This window comes from Bombina bombina, chromosome 2 (assembly GCF_027579735.1).
Source record: "Bombina bombina isolate aBomBom1 chromosome 2, aBomBom1.pri, whole genome shotgun sequence".
NCBI classification, from domain to species: Eukaryota; Metazoa; Chordata; class Amphibia; order Anura; family Bombinatoridae; genus Bombina; species Bombina bombina.
In genome coordinates, this window is record NC_069500.1 from 61,211,764 (window position 1) to 61,233,859 (window position 22,096).

The 22,096-nt window shown below is 37.3% G+C and overlaps 1 protein-coding gene across 1 annotated transcript in view; it reads right to left on the minus strand.

Moving 5' to 3' along the window:
* LOXHD1 (lipoxygenase homology PLAT domains 1) overlaps positions 1 to 22,096 on the minus strand; it is a 666,378-nt gene that overhangs the window by 307,056 nt on the left and 337,226 nt on the right. Inside the window, exons 13-14 of the mRNA XM_053701077.1 lie at positions 10,835 to 10,958; positions 6,550 to 6,800 (exon numbers count right to left, since the gene is read on the minus strand). Of these exons, the coding sequence (XP_053557052.1) occupies positions 6,550 to 6,800; positions 10,835 to 10,958 (375 nt within the window). The remainder of the gene's footprint in view (positions 1 to 6,549; positions 6,801 to 10,834; positions 10,959 to 22,096) is intronic.

The following is a 22,096-nucleotide window of genomic DNA, read 5'->3' on the forward strand; positions in this document are numbered from 1 at the left end:
CTGCAGAGAAAAGAAAAGGAATGATCCATGATTATCACCTCTGTTTTAATCTTCTCCTATTATAGAGAATTTATTAAGGTCCCCAAATAAATCACCCTTGTAGATGGAACAAAGGAACTCTTCTCCAGATTCATTTCCCATCCATGGGAAAGAAGATTGGACAAGATCTCTTGAAAGAGAGAGCGCTCAAAGAAGGATGACACCTGAAACATATATTGCCCAGAAGAGCACCCTAGAAATACCCCAAGGCCTAAAAGCCTTTCTAGGATGACAAGATTCAGGAACTTGAGAAGATCCTGATAATGGGAACAATAAATACACATTCTTCAGGTCTATGTTCAGACTGAACAGGTCCTCTTGATCAAACGAGAATGGGTACCACTTTGAAGGACAAAACCTGAGAAACTCAAGGAAATTCCTAGATCCCGTTCCCAGACTGGGACTGGAACTATCATTCCTAGAGAGGAAAGCCCTAAACCCAGTTCAAGGAATGCCTCTCATCATATCTGCAGATACTATAGAATGAGAAATCTGCCCCTGGGAGGAAATCTTAGATAGAACTCCACCTGTAAAGGCAGAAGACAATTCTGCAAGCCAAGTTTAAACAAGGTCTCATCCTTGGAAGGAAACGCCGGAAGCGAGGAATTGGAGGAAACATAAAATATTGAACCTGCAACTGCAAATCTATAAAGCCTAAGCTGTCCTGCTAAGCTACAAGTAGGCTTCTCATCTGAACAAGAGTTCAGCCACAATGCCCAGCGGACTAGCACAGCAAGTCTAATAAGACAAGGCATTGTTCTAAATGAACAATTAAACCTCCAGCTTCTCATCCAAGGATCCGAAAAAGAGCACCATACAGGATTAAAGTTCTCTGAGCCGTAGTAGAAAAATACCCTTTTACTTAAGGCACCGTGTATATAATGGAGTCAGCTACAGGAAAATCCTTTGAGGGATGGGAGACAGGGAACAGGTATCCCTAGTGTCTCCTAATCCTGAGAAAATATCCAAGGCACGTCTAGAAACACTTTCTCATAAGACGGAACATCATTGAAATTATAAAGTTCACAAAACTGTCAAAGGTTGACAACGACAGGGTATTGATGTCGTCCAAGTAGCCAAAACCTCCTTTAACAGTACACGAGGTGTGCAAGCATACATCTGAAGGACACCACTTCAGCATCAGATGAAGGAATTATACTGTCCAATTCTGAGATTTCACCTTCAGAAACTACTAAGGAGCAGCAATCTTACTATCTGAAAATGTCCTTTTCCTTTTTCCCTGAAAATAGAGAAAACAGATAAAGCCGCAGATACCGCCAAGGATACCCGAGCTGCAATTTCTGTAGGCAAATAACTTCTCTAGGAGATTGAGAGGAACCGCAGGGCACTGCATGTGACACCATAGCGGCATTGGACCTTTAAGGAGAAAACTGTGGCATAGCCTGAACAGCATCATCCTAGGAGACATAAGGCTCATAGGGCAACATCTATCTGTACACTAAATAGGTATTGCTAAACATGTAGCACAGAAAAACATATTAAATTGTCTAAACGTCTATAAAAAGACAAGAGACTCCAAAAATAAAATCTTTATTCTAAAAATAAGGACAGACGAGTTTTTAAAATAATCTGTCCGCAAAAGTCAATAAACATTGATTAGAAAATATGATATTTAATAACTCTTAACTTAATGGTTAAAAGAGTACATAAAACGTCCTATTTATGAAATCATGTAAACGTTTTGTCACTAAGTAATATGAATATTAACATGAGTATTGCCCTGTTTTGTAAGCATGATCCCAGTCGCTGTTAAATCACTGCATCAGGCTTACCTCAAATACACAAGGCTCTGTCAGCATTTAATAGAACTTATTCATCTCTCTAGAAATAAAAATACTGAACATACCTCAAAGCAGGTAATCTGCAGACCATTCCCCCAACTGAAGTTTTCCCATATTCTTCAGTTATGTGTGAGAACAGCAATGGACCTTAGTTACAAACCGCTAAGATCGTCAAACCTCCAGGCAGAATTCTTCTTCTAATTTCTGCCTGAGAGTAAAACAGTACAACGCCGGTACCGTTTAAAAATAACAAACTTTTGATTGAAGGTAAAACTACACTAAGTCACCACATATCTCTTGATACTTCCTTTCTTGTCGAGAGTTGCAAGAGAATGACTGGGAGTGGCAGTTAGGGGAGGAGCTATATAGACAGCTCTGCTGTGGGTGTCCTCTTGCAACTTCCTGTTGGGAAGGAGAATATCCCACAAGTAATGGATGAACCCGTGGACTGGATACACCTTACAAGAGAAAATGCCTTTTTTTTTTGCTCCCATTCTTGCTCACCTAGACGCTTCTTTAAAGTTTACCATGGAAGTGGATGCTTCAGATGTTGGTGCTGGGGCAGTACTTTGCCAATGTAATCCACAGACTGGAAAAAAAATATCCTGTAGCTTTCTTTTCCAAGAGATTCTCTTCAGCAGAGTCGCACTATGATGTGGGAGAGAAAGAGCTGCTGGCTATCAAAATGGCTCTCTCTGAATGGAGAATCAAGGAGGAAGGAGAACAGCACACCTGTTTGTGGGGCACGGAGTAAGATTTGCCAAATCTTGTCAATCCAAATAGTCATTCATCCAAAGCACTCCAACCACCAGAAGAAATCTTTTTTAAAGACCTTTATTCTCATTAATTGGGGTACTGTTAAACCCTGGGATTGAACCTGGGACCTCAGCTTCCTGGGCTGTTGCTTTTGTTATGTGCTATCCTTGCATCTAACTAGTTTTATTTGCATAGGCCAAGATTTAGAGTTGGGCGGTAGCCGTCAAAACCAGCGTTAGAGGGTCCTAACGCTGGTTTTTACCGCCCGCTGGTATTTGGAGTTAGTCAGGAAAGGGTCTAGCCGCGACTTTTCCATACCGCAGATCCCTCTACGCCATTTGCGTATCCTATCTTTTCAATGGGATCTTTCTAACGCCGGTATTTAGAGTCGTGGCTGAAGTGAGCATTAGAAATCTAACGACAAAACTTATTACAAAATTTTACAGGTAATTTTGTAATTATTTTAACTAGGTAACGATTAAATAGTTATTAACTATTTAATAGCTATTGTACCTGGTTAAAATAAATACAAAGTTGCCTGTAAAATAAATATTAATCCTAAAATAGCTACAATATAATTATAATTTATATTGTAGCTATATTAGGATTTATTTTACAGGTAAGTATTTAGCTTTAAATAGGAATAATTTATTTAATAAGAGTTAATTTATTTAGTTAGATTTAAATTATATTTAACTTAGGGGGGTGTTAGTGTTAGGGTTAGACTTAGCTTTAGGGGTTAATACATTTATTATAGTAGCGGTGAGCTCCGGTCGGCAGATTAGGGGTTAATTATTGTAGGTAGCTGGCGGCGACGTTGTGGGGGGCAGATTAGGGGTTAATAAATATAATATAGGGGTCGGCGGTGTTAGGGGCAGCAGATTAGGGGTACATAACTATAATGTATGTTGCGGCGGTGTACGGAGCGGCAGATTAGGGGTTAATAATAATATGCAGGGGTCAGCGATAGCGGGGCGGCAGATTAGGGGTTAATAAATATAACATAGTGGTCGGCGATGTTAGGGGCAGCAGATTAGGGGTACATAGGGATAACGTAGCTGGCAGTGGTGTACGGAGCGGCAGATTAGGGGTTAATAATAATATGCAGGGGTCAGCGATAGCGGGGGCGGCAGATTAGGGGTTAATAAGTGTAAGGTTAGGGGTGCTTAGACTCGGGGTACATGTTAGGGTGTTAGGTGCAGACTTAGGAAGTGTTTCCCCATAAGAAACAATGTAGCTGCGTTAGGAGCTGAACGCTGCTTTTTTGCAGGTGTTAGGTTTTTTTTCAGCTCAAGCAGCCCCATTGTTTCCTATGGGGGAATCGTGCACAAGCACGTTTTTAAAGATGGCCGCGTCCCTAAGCACCGCTGGTGTCGAGAGTTGCAGTGGCGGTAAATATGCTCTACGCTCCCTTCTTGGAGCCTAACGCAGCCCTTCTGTGAACTCTAAATACCAGCGGTATTTAAAAGGTGCGGGAGAAAAAAATCATGCGTAGCTAACGCACCCCTTTGGCCGCAGAACTCTAAATCTAGCCGAGTGTGTTTTATCTGCATAGTTAGCTTTTTGTTTTCCTGCACTTTGGCTCCACCTGTCTGCAGCTTCAGGTAATTGGCAAATACTCTGTGCCTATATAAGCCAGCTCTCCCAGCAGCCATTTGCTGTTTATTGAGTTTCTACTCAGGGTGTGATGTTTATTGCTATTTTGGATTGCTCACTGTTACAGACTTGGATTTGGATTCTGGACTCTGCCTTTTTCTCTGCCCCATGGTACTTCATTGGATCTGCTGTTTTCTGGACTTTGACTACACTTTGCTTTAACTCCTTGTACCTCGCTGAATTGTTTGACTCCTAGTGAAATGGTTTGGAAATATCAAATTGTTACTTGTACTTATCGCCCTATAACTTTCAAAAAATGCAAAGAACATGTAATCATTGGGTATTTCTAAACTCAGGACAAAATTTAGAAACTAATTTAGCATGGGTGTTTTTTGGTGGTTGTAGTTGCGTATGAGATTTTGGGGGTCAAAGTTAGATTTTTTTTTATTTTTTTCATCAACTTGTATAAAAAAATATTATAGTAAATTATAAGATATGATGAAAATAATGGTATCTTTAGAAAGTCCATTTAATGGGGAGAAAAACTGTATATAATATGTGTGGGTACAGTAAATGAGTACGAGGAAAATTCCAGCTAAACACAAACACTGCAGAAATGTAACAATAGCCCTGGTCCCAAACGGTCAGAAAATAGAAAAGTGGTCTGGTCACTAAGGGGTTAAATATTATTATAGAATTATTATTTAGACACACACACATATATATATCCCATTGCAGTCAAATAAAAGGCCACATACCATATACCTTTTAATCTTTATAAAAATGTTTTATTAATATGTATGCAGATTTTTTTTTATCAGATAGTGTTTATATGAGTGCAACTTTATATTTTAATGTATTTAAGTTGTGTTCAGTGCAATTTTTTTTTTTTTATCCCTAACCCTTTACGCAAGGTCTTCAACTGTGCCAACCCAGCGCGTATTAAATTTGATTACACTCAAGTCAATGTGTTTACTTTTATCTTGTAATACGTGCACAAATTAATACACCCGCATATCGTGCGCATACTAACATTAGTGCACCACTGATATTCTAGCCCTATGTTTGAAATCTCTTATGAAGTATTTGTATTGTATGTTACCTCATTGATGGTAAAGGCTTAATATTTGCACAGTTGTTTTAATGGTAGCAATTAAGCATCCTATATAACATGATAAAAAATTAAACATTTGCTCACATCTATGGTTATTGCTATCAGCCGGAACGTGTCCAAAATGTCCTTTTGATACTTATATTATTTTTTACTATGGATGATTTTAAGACAATAAGGAATGTATATCCCTGGTGTGCTGCTAACTATGTGTTGCATTTGTTGTAGGGTTTTATTGATAATATTTATTGATTATAAAATACTAGTCCTAAAGCCTGTGTACACAGGCAGATTTTTTTAAGTACCACAGTTCCAACCCTTGCTCCCTCTCTCTTCCCCCTCTCTTTTGCGCTCTCTCTTCCCCGCCCCTCTTCTGCTCTCTCTCCCCTCTTTTGCTTTCTCTCTCCCCTCTTTTGCTCTCTCTCGCCCCTCTCTTTTGCGCTCTCTCCCCCCTCTCTTTTGCTTTCTCTCTCCCCTCTCTTTAGCGCTCTCCCCCCCTCTCTTTTGCGCTCCCTCCCCCTTCTCTTTTGCGCTCTCTCTCCCTCTTCTCTTTTGCGCTCTTTCTCCCCCTTCTCTTTTGCGCTCTCTCTCCCCCCTCTCTTTTGAGCTCTCTCTCCCTCCTCCTCTTTGACGCTCTCTCTCTCTCCCCCCCCTCTCTTTTGAGCTCTCTCTCCTCCTCTTTTGTGCTCTCTCTCCCTTCTCTTTTGCTGTCTCTCTTCCTCTCTTTTGCTCTCTTTCTCTCTTCCCCCCTATTTTTGCTCTCTCTCCCCCCTCTCTTTTGCTCTCTCTCTTTTGCTCCCCCCTCTCTTTTGCTGTCTATCCCCCCTCTCTGTATCCCCCTCTTCTGCTCTCTCTATCCCCCCTCTTTAGAGCTCTCTATCTCTCACAGCGTATCCGGCCCCGCCCATGCCACACCCCGGCCTGTCCACGTCACAGTCGACCCACGCCACGCCCGTCCGGCCATGCCTACTTTACGCCAGATGCCAAGTGAGGTAGGCCAAGTGTGTTTGTCCTTGCGCGCAGTCTCTACTGTGCATGACAGCTTCGGACAAACACACTTTGCCTTTTATTATATAGGATGGCTAAAATCAGCTTTAAAATGATAAAATATAAGTTCAATACAATGTTTTAATATATATAGCATATAAAAAAAAGTTTATAATGTACTTTCATTATTGATTTTGTCTGCTTTTCCCGTAATTATTGTGCTCCACCACCACTACCAAAAGGACACAATGTTCTCACCTTCTCACAGTACCAACCACAGCTGATACCTCTCCCATCATGCCCTACTGTCACTCTGCTGAGAGGGCTGAGGAGTGCTGCAATCTCAATGTTAAATATATCTGTTCTCGCTCGCTCAAATTCTCCTCCTTCCAAGAATATTTTCCCGCTGTTCTTTAAGCCTTTGGAGCCATGTAGAATGACATGGACTTTGGAGTTGGTTCCAGCACCTCGGATGTCCCCAGTAACTATTGAGACGTTGTAAACAATCCCTAAAAATTCAATCAGAACTCAAGGTAAAAAAACTATATATTCCCTGGTAGTAAACGTTTTTCATAATTTGCTTAATTTGAAAGTGATGGAGCAAATTACTAGAAAATATCCCCTGAACATTTCTATGTAAAAAAGGAAGATAGTTTACCTCAAAATTTCCTCAGCAACCATATATCATTGTAAAAGGATTTTAAGCAGCCAATCAGGATGCTAGTCCCGGGATCACAGTAGAGCAAACTGACATCAACACTGATGAAGCTGATTGGCTGTTGTTTATTTCTTTTTTCAACATGCAGCTGACAGTAACTGACTAATAATTGATCATAGAGAACTTACTATGGTTAGCTGAAGAAATTTTGAGGTAAAATATCTTTTTTTTTACATAGAGATGTTCAGGTGATATTTTCTTGTCAGCTTTTTACAGTTGCAAGTGATTTAGAATATGGGTATGGTGTCCCTTTAAAATATCTTTACTCTCCAAACGGTATTTACATGGAACCCTTAACACTTCTAAGGCACTTCTAGTACCAAATCTTTCAGCTGTTTCAGACATCTACTTCACCATCTCAATGCTTCTCTCTATTCCCTGAATGCAGATAATGATCCATTATTAAAGGGACAATCTAGTATAAAAAAGCAAAAAAACATTAAAGGGACACTAAACCCAAACTTTTTCTTTCATGATTCAGGCAGGGAATACAATTTTAAACAACTTTCCAATTTACTTTTATTATCTAGTTTGTTCATTCTTTAGATATCCTTTGCTGAATAAATAGCAATGCACATGGGTGAGCCAATCACACGAGGCATCTGTGTGCAGCCACCAATCAGCAGCTACTAAGCCTATCTAGATATGCTTTTCAGCAAATAATGTCAAGAGAATGAAGCCAATTAGATAATACAGGCAGCAGCAATGCATTACTGGGAGCTAGCTGCTGATTGGTGGCTACACATATATGTCTCGTCATTGGTTAACCTTATGTGTTCAGTTAGCTCTCAGTTGAATATTGTTGCTACTTTAACAAAGGACAATTTATAATTGGAGTAAATTGGAAAGTTGTTTAAAACTGTATGTTGTATCTAAATCATGAAAGAGACATTTTTTTTAATTTCACGTCTCTTTAAAGTTACCAACACATCATATATGGCTTAACAGAGTAAACAGTTTAAAGGAACATTAAAATCAAAATTAAACTTTCACAATTCAGATAAAGCATGTCATTTTAAATAGCTTTCCAAATTACTTCTTACATCTAATTTGCTTTTTCTTTTGGTATTCTTTGTTGGAAAGCATAGCTAGGTAGGCTTAGGAGTACAATTGCACTACTAGGAGCTAGCTGCTGATTGGTGGCTGCACATATATGCCTCTTGTCATTGGCTCACCAGAATTAGCTAGCTCCCAGTAGTTAATTGCTGCTCCTTCAACAAAGGATACAGAGGGAAATAAGCAAAATTTGACAATAGATGTAAAACAGTAATTTGTTAAAAAATGTATGCTTTATCTTAAAGGGACAGTATACACCAATTTTCATACAAATGCATGTAATAGACACTACTATAAAGAATAAGATGCACAGAAACTGATATAAAAATCCAGTATAAAACCATTTAAAAACTTACTTAGAAGCTTCCAGTTTAGCTCTGTTTAAAAGATTACTGGAACACCCACTGCAAGTGAGAAATATCAGACACTCCCCCCTCCACCTTCCTTTGCATCTGAAAAGACCTTTTACACAAACAGAAGCAAGCTGGAGTAGGTATACGTCGGTATTCTCCTAAAACTTTGGGGCTTGGTTAGGAGTCTGAAAATCAGGTCAATTTTATTTAAAAATAAGCAAAACTCTCCATTTAAAAAAAACCAAAAAAAAAACCTGTATGGGCTATATAAATGGATCATCTACAAAACATTTATGCAAAGAAAAATCTAGTGTATAATGTCCCTTTAATCATGAAAAAAACATTGACATTTCAAGTCCCTTTCATGAAAATGTTATGTTCTGGTAAACCTTGGGCAAGATTTACTAAAATAAAATTGGGGCATGGAGGTTCAGTTTTTGTAAAAATAGAAAAAAATGATCACAAGTAATTCATCCGATATTAGGACTCGATCCCTCCCTATTAGATTATGTATACAACTGCTAGACATTACTAATGGTAAATAATGAAATGTGTGCACTTTTTACCAAATTGTGCACACGCTTTAGCTAATTATGGACACAATTAAAATGTAATCTAATTTTGTTAAATCTAGGGCACCATTTGCTAAATTGTGGGCACATTTTGTTAAATATTTCACTGTGAAACTAAAATGCACATGATCACATCACTGAAAAAGTACAAGATAACCTTTATTTAATAACTGAACTAAAACTTTCTAATTGTTAAGTTTACTTTTAAAGGGAATGTAAACTCAAAATTAAACTTTCATAATTCAGACAAAGTATTGCAATTTACTTCTATTATCGAATTTGCTATATTCTCTTGGTATTCTTTGTTAAAGACTAAATGTTAACAGTAGCATAAAATAAAAATAGGTCTAATTCTTGGAGTCGGATGGGATCAGCTGACGCGTTTCGGCATTAGTCGGTGAAGGAGTGAACACGGACAACTACGATACTTCCAGCCCATAAGGAGACCTCCCCTGCTGGAAACAGATTCCATAGGACTGCAGAGTAAAGATATCATCCAGAGCCGCTACGGACCATAACTGTAATGCTCGTGGAATATCTCTCTATCAGACCAAACTTGGCCAGTAGTCTTCTTATCCCGGCGTCAAGTGGAATGATAAGAAATATCCCAGAGCAGAGTAAGTTAGTGAAATGAGGTAAGCAGTACTCACGGTAGACAGGGTAGTCCTTAAGGGCAATAAGAAGAAGACAGAGAATGGTCAAGACAAGCAGAGTCCGGCAACAGGAAGGCAATCCAGCAGTAAAGCAGTTCAGGGGTGAACCAATAGAAAGAGCAGGAACATGCAGAGTAACAGTTCAGGGGTAAGCCAATAGAATGGTCAGTTCGGCAACAATATGGCAATCCAGCAGATCAGGGGTTAAGCAAGCAGAGTGGTTAGACAGGCAGAATTCAATATCAGTATGGCAATCCAGCAGTTCAGGGGTTAAGCAAGCAGATTGGTCAGACAGGGAGAGTTCAGTAACAATATAATAATCCAGCAATTCAGTAACACAACACCCAGGAGTACAAGAAGTAACACCTATACTTGGGCAGTGAAGATAGTAAGTGAGAAACTTACATAGACGCAGGATTCACGCCTTAGGAGATCCGGACCGACTTCATCGCTGCACACTCAGAGGACCCGCCGCGTCCCTGGCAAAAGCCAGAACAGCAACCGCCGCATCCCTGGCAACAGCCAGGGCGGCGCAAGGGAGTGTCGTGACAATAAGTAAGAGATGCCGGTGGTGAGTTCAACAAACCTGTTGTATTGGAACCTGTTCCAATTGTGAAAATAAGGATACCACGGCAGTGGATCTCACTGTGCGGAAACACAACGGACAGATTATATCAGTACATCGGCTTTCAGAAATTCCAGAGTATGGCATCTCTCGGGTGCGCAGCTCATGGAGACGTTTGCTTAATATGAGTCATTATTTGGCGCTTGGGCTCAGAAATAAGAGACACACACGCTTGTAAAGAGTCCTGGATGGTATATGATATAAAGGGTTGAGGTTCCATATAAACTGTTACAAGCAATGGATTAAAAAGCACACAAATCACCAAAGTATTTTGCGAGTGACCAAGTAACTAACTATTGCAAGGCCAGATGGCTTAAGATACGTGCACGCTCCTGAGCTCACCTAGTATTACTCTTTAACAAAGGATATCAAGAGAACTAAGCAAAATTAATAGTAGAAACACATTGGATGAAATGTTCATGCTCTATCCAATCAATTTAAGTTTGTCTTTGGCTTTACTGTCGCTTTAAGTTTTTTGACATTACACATTTTGACTCATAGTTGATATATAGCCCTTAAGTAAAACCCATTGTATATACAGCTCACTCATTTTATATCCATTGTACCTGTTGCTTCACTTCCCCCAACCAAGATATCCCTCTGTATTTTCCCATCATCTTCATCTATGGCAAACCAGCGAGAAACAGGAAATTCATAAATAGATTTGTTTCCAATATCTTCAATGATAACCTGAAGATAAAATAAACAAGAAATTGTGTGATTCCCACTGTTGTTTTAATCCAAATCATCACATCAGTGAGATTTTACGCACACTAAAACTCTTGGTGTCAATACAATATTGAGAATCACTTACCTGAAAAGAATTCAAACTAAAAATGTATCTATTTATTTAATTAAATTTGAAGCCAAATATGATTTTGGAAAACATTTCCACTCTTTAAAAGATATTGGTTTGGAGGTAAAATGTGCAAAAATTCACTGTTGTCTGCTAAAACTGAGAGACAATTTTAACAATGAATATTGTTCAGACCAAAGTTTAAAGCCCCCAAGATAAGTTACTGGAATTGGGTGAATATTTTGGTATATTTGTTAAAAACATACAAACATGTAACATACAAATACTGAGTGTGATATCTGAATATTAACACTTGAATAGTTGTTTGCATTGATGTTAAGGTCAGTCTACGGGAAACACATTTAAATATATTTGAATGTTTGCATTAGTAATTCAAATATTAACATTTGTTCCATATGTTAGACAAAATGTCAGGGGAAACATGAATTTAACTTTAACATTTTAAATAATAAATTGCCCAGTTTAAAAATATACATAATACAGCTACAGAAGACACTGGGCTACATTTACTATCTGAAGATGGAGAGAACTGATAATTACATGGATTCGTCAAAATAAAACACCACCACTAGAAGTGCAATCAACTGGTTAACTGCAATTTTATGACTGCAGCAGAATTTGATATTTAAATGCAAACAGTTCAATGTAAATGCGCTACAAATGTTCAGTCCATCTCAGCATTGAGAGGTGAGTTTAGTGAAATTGTTGCGAGAGGGCTAAGTTAATATTTAATACATTCCTAAAGGGTGAATAGCAGGTTCAGAGAGAATTGTTCTTTATTGAATATGAAGAGGTCATCACACTTGTAACTTGCCCCTAGCACCTACCAGTATTCTTCACTAGCACCTACCAGTATTCTTCACTAGCACCTACAAGTATTATTCACTAGCACCTACCAGTATTCTTCACTAGCACCTACCAGTATTCTTCACTAGCACCTACAAGTATTATTCACTAGCACCTACCAGTATTCTTCACTAGCACCTACCAGTATTCTTCACTAGCACCTACCAGTATTCTTCACTAGCACCTACAAGTATTATTCACTAGCACCTACCAGTATTCTTCACTAGCACCTACCAGTATTCTTCACTAGCACCTACCAGTATTCTTCACTAGCACCTACAAGTATTATTCACTAGCACCTACCAGTATTCTTCACTAGCACCTACAAGTATTATTCACTAGCACCTACCAGTATTCTTCACTAGCACCTACAAGTATTATTCACTAGCACCTACCAGTATTCTTCACTAGCACCTACAAGTATTATTCACTAGCACCTACCAGTATTCTTCACTAGCACCTACAAGTATTATTCACTAGCACCTACCAGTATTCTTCACTAGCACCTACCAGTATTCTTCACTAGCACCTACCAGTATTCTTCACTAGCACCTACAAGTATTATTCACTAGCACCTACCAGTATTCTTCACTAGCACCTACCAGTATTCTTCACGAGCACCTACCAGTATTCTTCACTAACACTTACCAGTATTCTTCACTAGCACCTACCAGTATTCTTCACTAGCACCTACCAGTATTCTTCACTAGCATCTACCAGTATTCTTCACTAGCACCTACCAGTATTCTTCACTTTTTAATGAATATCTTTTGTTGTGCAGAATTGTAAATCACAGGTTACACCTGTAAGTCTGATGTGAACATCATACTACACAGCCAATAGTATTGGGATATCTGCAACTCCTTAGAAAGTGAGCTCTCCAGGCCAACAGGAAAGTAGCTATAACAATATCATCACAGATTGTTGTAGGAAATAGGAATGGCAAATGGTTTTGGTAATTGTGTTTGAAACAACTACTGCTGACCAGAGGCGTAACTAGAAAGCACAGGGCCCAGGTGCAAGAATCTAAGAGGGCCCCCCCCCCAAAAAAAAAAAAGAAGTGAATTTGATACATATCATTTTTTTTTTTTTTTTTACATTTAACACAGAAAAAATATGTGAATCAGATTACGTCTGCAAAAGGAGGTACCTTGTGCCCACAGTCTGTGAGATGGTCTGACCCCCTATTACTGTATATAGTGACATACACACATAAACACCAATGGGTGAAACAGAAACACTAACCCCTGTAGTCAGAGACACTAGTGAAGCATCATGTCACACTCACATGATATCAGTGCAGGCAGTGGCAGGTCAACATTTTTATTAAAAAAAATAAAATTGCGACCTCTGCACCCCCTGTAGTTTTGCCCCTGCTGCTGACATATCTAATACAATTTTAAATGCCACACACTCACACCTTTGTTGTTTCAGTCGTGTTAATGTTGCTACTTTGAATACAATCTCCATGTAAATTTTTTTAAAGGGATATTAGAGAAAATAAAAAATACATTCCTATAACATCTATACATTTTTAATGGTCGTTCATGTGCTGAGAAAAAGTTATGATTTCAGGACACACAGCTCTTTTGCTTATCCCTATGGATGAGTAGTGCACAAAATCCATTTCAACAACTTGAACTTAAAGGGATATGAAACAAAAAATGTCCTTTTGTGATTTAGACAGAGCATATCATTTACAAAAAGTTTACTTCTATTATCAAATGCTTTGTTCCAATGATATTTACTGAGATACCTAGGTAGGCATCTGGCTACATGGCAGGAAATAGTGCTGCAATCTAGTGCTCTTGCACATGGATAACATTGTTGCAAAACTGCTGCCATATAGTGCTTCAGAAATGGGTAAGCTTACGTCACTGCTTTTCAAAAAAAGATACCAAGTGAATGAAGAATAGATAATAGAAGTAAATAAGAAACTTGTTTAAAATTGCATGCTCTATCTGAATCATGAATAATAATAATAATAATAATAATAATCATGAAGCATGAATAAAAAAATTGGGTTCCATGTCCCTTTAAAAAAAACTGTTAAAGGAACACATAATTGGGAAAAAGTATTTTGTTATTGCACTATTACTTGCATCTAACTATGTGATTGCCCATGCAAACGGGTTAACTAGGGCAGCAAACACTACTGGGAGCTAGCTGAAACAAAATCTGGTGAGACAATGACAAGAAGCATAAATGCATAACCACCAATCACCTGCTAGCGTCCAGTACTGCATTACTGCCCCAGAGCCTACATAGGTATTTTTTTCAACAAAGGATTCCAATCCTTCATAACGGAAGTAGAGTGTATAGTCTGTTAAAATGATATGTTTTATCTAATTTATGTTCCTTTAATATGATTAAACAGTGCTCTTTAAAAATTACACTTTTTGAGTTTAACATTGATTTGAATATTGCATGCCAGTTTTTTCAATACTTAAATACAAAATATAACATTTAGATGGTAAATAACATTCATACATTGAAATATATGTTTGTGTGTCCAGAGCAATAGTCATTTTACTAATTTTGCAGATATTTTCCAGCAAGTGAGTGGTGGCCACACACATCTCTTGTTAATGGCTTGCCAGATGTGTTTAGCTAGCTCCCAGTACAACATCACTGCTCTGAAGCTGACTTTAAGTATGTGCTATATGCAAACAATAGTGCTATAATGAAATGCTCTGACACATTTATTTTGCATGTCCCTTTAATATTTCTATGTTGACTATCCAACCTGATATTAGATGTATTCCAGACAATTACATGAACTGTGTGAATTGCTTTGCATTGATTTGCATTGCATTTTCAGTGCTTTCACAAAGCATCAGAAAGGTCAGCTACCAAGTGATTTGTTCTTTATAAACTCCACCATAGCTTTATCCATCAGCAAATACTTTTCAGGTAGTCAAGTACCTTTTTGAATGATTTCTAGTGCAGTAACCTTGACATTTTCAAAACACATTTGACCTCTTTTGAAAGGAATATCTTGGCTGTTTGGATAGCATATTATAAATATTCTCATATGCTTTGATCAAATGTTAAACATATCTTTTTTTCTTGCTATAATATAATATAAACCACATTTTTAAAATAAGAAATGTGCACCATTTGGATATAATGATCTTATTAATCTAATTGAAAACAAGAGAATTATCAAAAGTATATTGTCAAGACTAAATTTAAAGGGACAGTAAACACCAAAACTGTTATTGTTTAAAGAGATAGGATAGATCAGCGGTCGCCAAACAGTGGTCCGTGGAGCACTGGTGGTCCACGAGAAGATGTTGGTGGTCCCTGACACCATCAAGCAGGAATTAATCTTCTCTGATGGTGTCACCCTTGTCGCGCCGCAACTCCCTACAGTGTCTGGCTCGACATCAGTGAAAACCGACGGAGGAGGAGTTAAATTACAATCTCCCTACCCATGTTGCATAGTACTGTGCAACTTGCGTGGCTAGATTGTATATTTAACTCCTCCTGCCCGGGCGATGCTCAGAGAGGTTGATATAGTCTTGGCTTGAAATAGTGGAAGTATAGTATATAAAAAAAAGAAAATCTTTAAAAAAAATGTATCTCTTATATTTCATTTATTTTCTTCCCCTTACCTGTCTCTTTTTAATAGTTTTCTCAATTCCTTCAGATGGACTTACATCACTCTTTGTCTTCCTCCCCTCCATTTTCTTTTTTTTATTATTAAATTTTAATTATTTTTCATTCTAATAATTTTCCAGCACACAAAGCCATTCCACCTGAATTCCAGTAATTGCAATCCAGCAGATTAGCCATATCCCACCAGTATTATAGTAATTGACAGTAACATCATTCGTGGTTAACTCACATCGATATTAAGAGCTTTCTGATATAAACTTAATTTATGACTCCAATGTCTGTCCATGATCATAAGTAGTTTTGAGCGATTCCTAACTGGGGAGGTAACTTGGAAGTCTTGTGGAACTTTTACACATAATTATTTTTTCCCACTTTCTGCCTCTCTGTTTGCAGCTCAAAAGTTGGCACTCACCCTTCATCTGTCATTTGGAAGTATTCCCTCAGTTCTGTCATTCAGTTAGTTAATTCCAAAAAATGACTCTTAAAAATGTGTAAATATATACATAATGTAAACTTAGCTATGGTTATACTAGTTATGTACAGTATGTATATATATATATATATATATATATATATATATATACACACACACACACATTATAGAGGTTTGTACCTTTTTTAAAAAAAATCATATTAGTGGTCCACGGGATTCAAAATTGTGAGTTTAGTGGTCCCTGAGGTCCGAAAGGTTGGCGACCCCTGGGATAGATAATCCCTTTATTACCCTTTGCCCAGTTTTGCATAACCAACACGGTTATATTAATGTACTTTTAACCTCTGTGATTACCTTGTATCTAAAGCCTCTGCTAACTGCCCCCTTATCTCAGTTCTTTTGACAGAATTGCATTTCAGGCAATTAGTGCTGACCCTTAAATAGCTCCACGGGCATGAGCACAATGTTTGTATAAGCAGAAGGATGACTCCAGCACAGGTATCACAATATATAAGTGTGCACAGTTCCCAGGCTATGCCAAACATAAAATCCAGATAAGTAATCCTAAAATGGGAACAGCACCACACTGATGATTTTCAAAGTTGCTTTATTGGGACATCAAAAAACAGCACGACGTTTCGGTCTCACCAGACCTTAATCATGTGAATACAATACAGCCTAACCACCACACCTATATACCTAAAGAGGGAGGAGACTATCACCTGTTACAGGTGCATCTATAACAGTGTTTCAGCAATTTAATGAAAAAAACATTCATAAATTCATAGCTGGGATTAGAGACAGGATCAATGAACACAAATCCAACATACGGTGTGGTAATAGAGATGCTCCTGTCTCTAATCATTTCCTACAGGCTGGTCACAGTATATCCCAACTTAGGTATCAAGTGATTGAGCAAATCAAAAAACCAAGAAGGGGAGGTGATAGGCAGAAAATACTTAAGTGTAGGGAGACCTATTGGATCTATACCCTGCAATCTATGATTCCATTAGGGATGAATAAAGAGATTGACTGGGGGGTTACTTTATGATCAAACAAATGTATTTTCCCTTTCCCTTTAAATTTACATATTTGCTGTTCACCTTATGAATCAAGAGGTAGTGATAATGTAAATTAAGTATTTTTATGTTTATATTTTAAAACTAATTTTTGTACCTGCATCTTTTAGGTCACTTAATTGTTGGAAGTATTGGCCTTTCTTCACCACTAGATGGAGCTATGAACTTATGAATGTTTTTTTCATTAAATTGCTGAAACACTGTTATAGATGCACCTGTAACAGGTGATAGTCTCCTCCCTCTTTAGGTATATAGGTGTGGTGGTTAGGCTGTATTGTATTCACATGATTAAGGTCTGGTGAGACCGAAACGTTGTGCTGTTTTTTGATGTCCCAATAAAGCAACTATGAAAATCATCAGTGTGGTGCTGTTCCCATTTTTGGATTACTTATGAGCACAACACTATCTATATGACACACCTGTAATAAAGCACTCTAGCTGTGAAAAACTGTCAAATGCATTTATAAAAAAAATGGCCTTCAAGAGTTTAGATATTAGCATATGAGCCTACCTAGGTTTAGCTTTCAACTAAGAATACCAAGAGAACAAAGCAAATTTGATGATAAAAGTAAATTGGAAAGTTGTTTAAAATTATATGTCCTATCTAAATCTTAAAAAAAAAAAAAAAAAAAATGCGTCCAAAATGGCTTTTGACTTTCAGCCTGAATTGGTTGTTAAAGTGAATGTAAATTTTGATGCTAAAGTGCCCGGGTTTTTAAAAATTAGATTAAAAAAACAGGGGAACTTTAATTCATCAAAATTTACATTTCCCTCCTGTTGTGAAAAAATACTTACATTTTAATCTTGACAGCAGCTTTAGCTTCCCCCGGTCGTCGCAAGCCATTTCTGACGTCAGAAATGATGGATCGGTCATCCTCCAATCACGGCTTCCCCCCCAGGGGAATCAGTGTCTGATTCAATACCGTGATTGGAGGAAGCCGGATTCCTCATTTTAGTCCCAGGAAGAGGCTTTGCGACGGCGGAGGAAGCTGGAGCGGCTGTCAAGTTTAAAAGTTAAGTATTTTTTCACAACACGAGTGAAATGTAAATTTTGATGAATTAAAGTGCCCCTGTTTTTAATAAAATTTTTAAAAACCAGGCACTTTAGCATCAAAATTGACATTCATTTTAATCTCTTTGTATTTTTAGTTGAAAGCTAAACCTAGGAGGTTCATATGCTAATTTCTTAGACCCTGAAGGCCTCCTCTAATCTGAAAGCATTTTGCCAGTTTTTCACCACTAGAGAGCATTAGTTCATGTGTTTCACATAGATAACATTGAGCTCACGCACGTGAATTTACAGAGGAGTGAGCACTGATTGGCTAATGTGCAAGTCTGTCAAAAGAACTGAATTAAGGGGGCAGTCTGCTGAAGCTTAGATACAAGGTAATTACAGAGGTAAAACGTGTATTATTATAACTGTTTGTTATGCAAAACTGGGGAATGGGTAATAAAGGGATTATCTATCTTTTTAAACAACAAAAATTCTGGTATTGACTGTCCCTTTAAGTACCTGTTCTCTAAACTGGGAGTAACCTGAAACTGACTGATACAATAGCCTATTCACACCTCTTACAGTAAGTAGCCCCTTTGTTCACTGTGTAAGGAAAATACTCATTAACATGTGTGACCTTAACCTATTGTAATCCGAATCATCCTCAACAGTGATTAGCCATATGAATGCCTTATGTATTTTGGTATGATGGGCATACTTCCCTAGTCACATTAATGTTTCTTTCATGATTAAGACAGGGCATAACATTTTTGAAAAGTTTCCAATTCAGTTCTGTTATCAAATTTGCCTCATTCTCTTGTCATTTGTTGAAGAGATATCTAGATAGGTAGCGTGGTCAAATCTAGAACACTACATGACAGGAAAGAGCATTGTCATATAGTGCTTATAACATTTTAAAAAAACCATTGCCATATAGTGCCGCATATACGTGCACACGCCTGAGCTTACCTTCCTGCTTTTCAACAAACGATTAAAAGAATACAAAGAAAATTTGATACCAGAAGTAAATTGGAAAGTTGCTTAAAATTGTATGCTCTATCTGAATCATTTGGGGTTTTATGTCCCTTTAATATTGCATTGTAAGTCACACTCGCGCTGTTGTGATTGTCACTAACAGTACTGGCATCTTTAAAATCAGATTTTAAAAGTGGTTGGGGCAGTTGCGACTTTCATAGGAATCTATTCTATTATAATCCGTTTCCATCCGCACTGCTGCTAAACCATCTGAATGCATATTTTAAGTTGTCATGATGGGCAGACTGTGCACCATTTCTTTATCGCTTTATGGTCGCTTTTCAAATTTAACAAGTATTGTTTTTAACAATATTTTTTCAATTATAAAGACCGTTTCCATTTTGGCGTGATCTGAAAACAAGATAGTGATTATTGTTTTCTATTAAATGGACAAATAATATATTCTTTTACTGGACTTTAACATTACTTAAACTGTAAAGCGTGAACTCAATGCCTTGCCACATTGTATCAGCCTAGGGGATCCTCAAATGAGGTAACTGGAGTTTTATAAGGGGCGCACCTCAATGCACGCTAAGAGGTCAAATTATGAAGCTCTAAAGACCGCTGCTCCATAACTGGTCCGCTGCCTCTGAGGCTGCGGTCTGAAATCCGCCTGATCCTATACGATCTGGCTGATTGACACCCCTTGCTAGCGGCCAATTGGCTGCGAATCTGCAGGGGGCAGCATTGCACAAGCAGTTCTGGTAAACTGCTTGTGCAATGTTAAATGCCGACAGCATATCCTGTCGGCAATCAGTGATGTCTGTCGGACATGATACACTATAGCGTATCATGTCGGAAAGACATTGATAAATTGGCCGCCAAGTCTAAACAAGGTTACAAGCGTGCGTTTCAAAGTGCATATACACACACCCATACACATATTTAGACATATATTTATATATATATTATAGCCCTTTCCAGTTAAATACCTTGTCATATACCATATACCTATATTGGAAACTGTATATACAGTATGAGCGTAACACTTTATTTTGATGTACTTATGTTGTGTTTGGTGCACATTTGTTTTACCCCTTGCACTTTACACTAGGTCTTCAGTCACATTAACCCAACAAGTGCAAGTTCTGTTTGCGATCAATCGCACACATTTACTTTCAACTTGTAATACGTTTGCGTGATTGGGATATTGCTTATCACGGCCACTTATAATCTATTAAAATTGGTTCACATGGGCTTTCTAGAGGGTATTTTGACCAAAAAAACTTTTTTTTTTGATACAACCAAATTTTGGTTATTCTTACCATCTACCTAGGTTCCATAAATCCCTTAATGATTCACCAGGTAGACCAGCCAATAAGTAGATCGATAAAAAATAAATAAAAAAAATGCTTCCATCATATCAGCACATATCCTACACTACTAGGAGCTAGCTACTGATTGGTGCCTGCACACATTTGTCTCTTGTGATTGGCTAACTAGATTTGTTCAGCTAGCTGCCCATAGTGTGATGCTGATCCTTCAGCAAAGAATGGCAAGAGAATTAAGCAAATTTGATAATAGAAGTAAATTGGGAAGTTGTTTAAAATTGTATGTTCTATCTAAATCATGAAAGGAAAAATGGGGGTTACCTGTCCCTTTAAATATGTGATGTTTCTGCTTTGTATTCCAATATCACACATCATTTGGGATATGGAGCTGTTGAAATTTTTTTTACAGTTAGACATATTTACCACAAAAGCAAAGGACATTTATATTAGAGGTCATCACTTTTATATTAAAAAGTCATTATTTTGTATACCAGGAACAATTCTTTTTAAAAGTCAAGTACCAGAGTTTTGCCAACTTGTTCAAGGGATTTTTTTTAAAGAATATTATATTTATGCCTCCAGTTTTACGGCTAATCTGTTATTTTATGGCCTTTATTTTTATTCCAAGGCACCAAACAAGAATCTTTGTCATTTTCAATGGATATGGGCATATCTTTTTCTTTACAAATTGATTCCAATTATATAGAATTTTTCAATCTGATATTTTTTGGGATGCATTTTTTTTTTAAAGCTGTTGATAGTAACAGTCATTGGAATTATAAAAGTAATAATTATCTTTATTGTAACACAAATATTCCATTCAACCAGTAATGCAGAATTAGTAGAAATTGCTTTGCTTTTGGCTTCTTTGAAGAGCAATACTCCATAATTTATTTGAAAAGAAGGACTATTTTGGGATAAATGGTAAATTACAATTTATTTTGTAATATAGCAGCAATTTTAAGTATATTAAAAATGCATCAGTGAAATCCATTTCCTTTTTTAAGATCCTGTGCTAAAATGAGTCTTAGGTGATTTTCCAGTTTGTACTTAAAGGGATACTGATGCCATTTTTTTTTTTTTTTTTTTTTTTTCCAATGCTTCAGATAGAGCATACGATTTTAAGCAACTTCTAATTTACTCCTATTATCAAATTTTCTTCGTTCTCTTGGTATCTTTATTTGAAAAAGCAGGAATGTACTCTTATGAGCCGGCCCATCTTTGGTTCAGCACCCTTGGTAGCGCTTGCTGATTGGTGGCTAAATGTATTCGTGAGGTTCAATATGTGAAGAGAACAAGCAGACCTATCAGATGAATATGGGAGAAACATTTGAGAAATTATTATTATTATTATTATTTTTTTAAAGATAGTGTTCTTAGGCACGGGGGGGGGGCATGCTGGTAAGATATTTTTACTATTATGGCTAATATATTGCTAGGTTGTGGGGATATAATAGAATTTTTTATGTTTAGGAGAAAAAGAAACATATTGGATTTGGAGGTTGAGGTGTTTAGTTCCCTAAACTCCACCTTTTTTAATGATCACTAAATGGGTTTTTATATTTTTATATTTATTTGATATATTATTTAATGGCACATACTAGATTGTACTTTTGTCACATATTTAATGAGATTTCTAAGGTAGACAATTGCAAATATATAATTTAAGAATGTCATTATTAGATCAAATTAAGGATTTAGGTCATTATTATACAGATGATTAAGTTATCCA